A 5,251-nucleotide genomic window follows, 5' to 3' on the forward strand; every position below is an offset into this window, starting at 1 on the left:
CGCGGCGGGGGTCGCTCCGCGGGTCCCCGCTGACATTTCCCCTCCACCCCCCCAGGTTGACCGCATCTTTTCGGCCTCTGGGCGAAAAGCCTGCCCGCTCCTGCGTGCGAACCCGGCTGCAAAACACCCACAGYGCGTCCGTGCACACTCTGAAAAAACCCCGGCGTTAAGTAAAATCCAAGGAAAACATTGGGACGCTGTTTTCCTTAAGGCAGGATACAAGCAAAGGACATAAAATGGGGCCTCCGTTAAAATAAACTAGAGCCATTCTCTAAAACCCCAGTGCTAATAGTCCCAAGACGTTCTCCGTCCAAAACGTTACGGCCRCGGCCCCTCAGGAATGTCATCTCTGGGCACTGTGTAATCAGGGCTGTTAATAAACAGTAGGCTTGCCAGGTATCTAGGTTACGTTTAAAGGCTTAGCTTTTATCCAGGTACGGAACAGTACAAATACTGTGAACCGCCTGTTGCGGTACAGCAAGACTACCCAACAATCTGAATGATGCATGGYAAGCAAACTGACAGTCTGATTTTAGTAAAGTTGATTTTACGGAAATATTTTTACCCCAATAATTATGGAAATTATTATGGAAATATTTTTACCAAGAATAACACATACTATACAAATTTTAGTAGACCATGGGGCATGAGAATCAATAGCTCCTTCAAATGTGAATGAGAAGCAACTATTGTGTTCCCATCCTCTTTTTGTTATAATACTTCTTGCTCCAAACCCACTCTCAGGAAAACTGAAAGGAAGGAAAAAGAGGAACACAGAGTCATGAGACAGCATTCATAAAAATAAATTGAAGTAACTATTGTAATTCAGAAATAAATTAATTTCCCTTGTTTCAATCTCAGGCTCACAGAATGATGATTCAATCATCTGCCTGAAAATAGGAAAACTGAAAGATTAATCTTCATGTGCAGTGTTGCAATGAAGGCAGTTCTGGAGTGCCATCCCACACAGAAGAGCTCTCACGCTTCACTCCCCAGCTGCTTCCACATCATTCTTTTACATCAGACCTGATCTCAGCTGCATAGGTCAAAAGTACAGTCAATGACATTACATTGGAATAAATCAAGGGTTGGGGAAATATTGGGACAGCACCTCCGTGTTCTCTAGTGTATTAAAATGCACAAGCAAAGGGAATAGCAGTACAAAACATCTTAYAAATATATGAAGCTACAGTGGCAACAGCAGGGTTACCTCCAAGCATTCCCTAAAGTTTACAGCAGGCTAAGGCAAGAAGTAGCTATTTACTGGCAGAGCATGTAACAAAGAGGAAGGGATGTTTTGACAGCAGGCCAAACTTTTAACTCTGATGGAAAGTGCAAAAGGAGCTCTAATTCCCACAGAGCACATAGGAATTCATTTTTCRGCATCTCGTCTAAAAAACCCCACATCCAAGTGGTGCGAGGTTTAAGCCACTGGAGCAGAGATCTGAAACTCTTTTCCAAGAATTTGAGAGCCATATCAGGAGACCCCAGCCTCATCTGTGAGCCTTTGCAAGCTTTCAGAACGGAAGAAGCAAAGCTACTACACGTGCAAGTTAACCTACCTCAGACAAATACATCTGCAGCTAAAAAGGCTAAAAAGGCCTGCTGCAACCCAAAAATGCTCTGCGCCCCAACAAGTTAGAGAGCACCGATGGCTTTAGTAACTGCAGCATCCACAGAATGAGCTCTGTGCACGCTCTTCTCCCCCTCTCTAATTTTAAAGTCTCAAGTGCCTGTGAAGAGCTCACAAAAGCCCAGCAACCTAATCTCTCCTTAGAGTCTCTCTATAGATAGYGGAGAAAAAAAATAGGCTCCTTTCGAAGGTAATCAGGGTAACCAAATTAGCTTCTTGTTCAGAAACAGCCTCAAGAGGCTGCATTGTGTTCAGGCCACCTTGGGAAACCAGCTTTGCTCGGCTCAGGTTAGCCCTTGTGAGCGCTCTCCTTCTCCGCTTGTAGTCATCTGCAGCCTCTCATTTATGAATTTTGTGTTATTTTAATGTGTCCTCCTCCTCCTCCAGTGATTTCACTCATTAACATTTTCCTAAACACACATATGGGAGCTCGTTGTTGTATCGTTTGGGATCATCCCATCACTACGGAAGATTCTTTTTTAGAATCATTTTTACAACAAATAAAAGTTCCCAGGATTCTGCATTAATACAAGCTATTTAATATGTTGACTATGCTTACTATGTTACTATGCAGGCTTCCAAGGACTTCCTGTCATCGTTTTACTTTTATTTAATTGTGAATTTATGTCAGTGACAGTCATACAAATATAGAAGAGGAATTTTTTTTAAAAAAGTCAGACTCTACTTTGTTTGTGGTGGGTGAAAGACATGTGGCATTTCACTGCCCCCAGATTATCAGGGGCTTTTATAAAACCCAATCCTGATATTTTTCATTCTGTCTAAAAATATAATCACAGTATTTACCTCTAAAGCATCCTGCAGGAGGGCATTTCACAGACCAACTCTGCTCTTCCCACAGAGAGAGATTTATTTGTTTAAAAACCTACATGCCATTAATCTGAGCAAGTCTTTGGGCTGAATTCTCAGCTGTGCCCAGGCCTTGGTGGCAACAGCTGAGGGAGGGGAGCCACAAAGGAGCCATTTTCAGCTTTCCTATCAGTTTTCTTYCAGGGATCTTCTTAACTACAACAAATTGTATCTCACGTTTTCCCTTTTGGCAGTCCTCCTCCTCAGGGTTGCCTTGGCTCTGGGAAMCTAGTGCCCTTTATTCCGCATTTCTGCTTTTCCGATCCCGGGCCAAGCCAATCTGCGGCACGGCTTAGCAGCCTCCGCGTGTTTAAAACCGGTGCTGCGGCGACACTTCTGCTGGGGAGACCGGGACCGGGCATCTCCTTCCAAAGCAGGTCTAGAGTCCGGGAGAAGATCTGTTAATTCGGGTATCTGCGATGGGAAACTTCGTCCTGCTGCAGACCCGAACAGGCCCAGACACGTGCGCCGCTTCCGTCCCCGGCGGGGTAAACCACGGGTAGGAGGACGCGGTCGCTGAGCAGCCCCTCGGACCTCTCGCCGTGGCTGGATCCGGGTCTGGCGACTGCTTTCAGAAAACRCCGTGCTAATGGTGTTGCCGATAAAGACTTTGAAGTAGTAGCTGGGAAGAGACTTACACAAAAAGTTACCAAGGTCGAGGTCTCCTGATCCTCTTTTTCTACCTAGAGAAGCTGTTTGGGTTCTTTCAAAGATTTTTCGTGTTTTACCCTTGCCTGGGCATTACCAGAATAATCGATCCGTCCTCCAGATCGGTCTGCCTCAGGTGTAGAAATCTCAATATTTCTGTAGTACACGCGTAATCAGCGTGACGCTCCCGAAGGCGTCGCAGAGGGCCGGCCGTGCCGGGGAGGTGGAGGCATCCGCGGCGGGCGGGAGCCGCTCTGCGCGCGCAGAGAGCTGCTGTGCGCGAGGGCTCTCACCCTCCCGGTTTGCACTGCGCGGTTGGGTAACTCGGCTTAGGCCTTCGTGGAGGAAACACGGGAGATCACATCAAAGTAGCTGAGATCCGCATGCTGGAAATGCGGAAGACTTAAGACTAAGTTGGAAGTAAGATTACCGGAAATTATCCAGAGAAAGAATTGGAAGTGARAAATAAACTGCTTTTCTTTGGGAAAAAATCAGCAAATGTCTATAAACAACCAGTAGTAGATGTATCTACTTTATAATTACCTACTAGAAATCATATATATATATATATATATACATATATATATATGTATACACACATACAGTTTTATAAAAGCAAGAAGTAGATTTAAAAAAAAGGGCTCTAAGGCAGTGCTTTTAGTACCAGATTCACATTCGTGTTCACTTTTTCATCTGCAGCTGCTTCCAGGCATCCTTTGGGAGCTCGTTTCCAAACTTGGTTCAGATTTCTTCCTTCACAGTCTGGCGCCTTCACAGTGAACATCAAGGTAACACACAGAGTTTTGTAATACAAGCGTTTGCTTCCGTCCTCCTTTACTGAGCACAGTCAGAGATTGTGTAATGCGGCTGTAGAGGAATTCTTTATGTTTTATCTGCACCGCACAGTTGTTTATTAACTAGCTGTATTGTRTATGTTAATTTTTAAGGGAAGTTTTTTGTTTGTCATTGGGAGAACCTGATTTCTTTGGGGGAGAGTCCTGTGCTCACGTCCAAGGGGCAGCACTACACTGCGCTTGGAAAAAACTTCCCCCAGTTTTCCTCAGCTGAAACCTCCTACCGTGACTCCTGCACCATCCTCTGACTCAGTCTTATCCAGTGACAGGATGTGCCCAGTTCCTCCCTGTTTTACAAGGACCTTCCAGAGCTAATGAGCAAGCGGTGAAATTTTAGATCTTGGTCAAAACGATGTACTCAAGGGCAGTAGAGAAGTGTTGCTGGGGCATGTTCCTCTGCCATGTAGGGTATATAGCACCCAAATGTGAATGCGGAAGAGGGCAAGACTTTATTCATGAAAACTTAACGAAGAACAGGGTGGAGACATTAACTGATGAGAATGCATCCTGGAACAGGGTTTGCTCTGCCCATTGAGATGTACTAGGGAATTGCATGTTTCAAACTTGTAAATGGAAAATAAAGTAACTTCCCTCACTTAGAGGATCACAGGTGCCTTACAGTAACTAACTGTAAAAGCAATCTGATAAAACCAGTGTATTCTCCCATGTTGGTAACTGTCTTCAATTTGCTAGAATACTTTTCTCGGGAATTGTGGTGGTTTTCAGCTCTGGGTCTTTGGCAAGTTTATTGGCCAAACTTCCTAGAATTAAAACGTGTTCACGCTGGTGTTCGCACTGGAGCTTGAATATCAGCTGGATGTTTGGAAACATTTGTCTCAGGGATTCCAGAACTCATCTGCASTTCCAGAACTCCAGAACATTTTTTCCAGGGAAATAAAGTATTTTAAATCTGCTCTTTTCTGCTAATGTGAGTGACATTCGCAGAGGGACTGTTCCTCGRGGAGGACATGTAACACAGCAGAGGGGCTGCGGAACCGTTTCTCACGTGGAGCTCACTCCAAGCCCTTGGTATTTCATCTGTTTTCTCTCACTTGGCTTCATTGCTCCTTGGGAAATTCTTCTGCCCCTGGCAGCTCCAGTAATACTAGCTCTGAATTAGTCATGCAGCTTGTAAGTTGGCTTTCTCTTATTCCTCCATGTACGCTGGAGAATGTGCTGGGGAGCAGGGACATTCCCCACATCCACAGTCTTGGTTTATGATTTACCACAGCTACATGAGGAATGCTTA

The 5,251-nt window shown here is 44.9% G+C and overlaps 1 protein-coding gene across 1 annotated transcript in view; it reads right to left on the reverse strand.

Moving 5' to 3' along the window:
• Nucleotides 1–3,932, reverse strand: part of MTMR12 (myotubularin related protein 12) — a 37,698-nt gene extending 33,766 nt beyond the window's left edge. The window contains exon 1 of the mRNA XM_085297692.1: nt 3,813–3,932. Coding sequence (XP_085153818.1) covers nt 3,813–3,932 — 120 coding nt within the window. The remainder of the gene's footprint in view (nt 1–3,812) is intronic.
• Nucleotides 3,933–5,251: the final 1,319 nt, after the last annotated feature.

This window comes from Rhea americana, unplaced genomic scaffold (assembly GCF_003343005.1).
Source record: "Rhea americana isolate MKP2758 unplaced genomic scaffold, rheAme1 scaffold_13, whole genome shotgun sequence".
In the NCBI taxonomy this organism is placed as follows: domain Eukaryota; kingdom Metazoa; phylum Chordata; class Aves; order Rheiformes; family Rheidae; genus Rhea; species Rhea americana.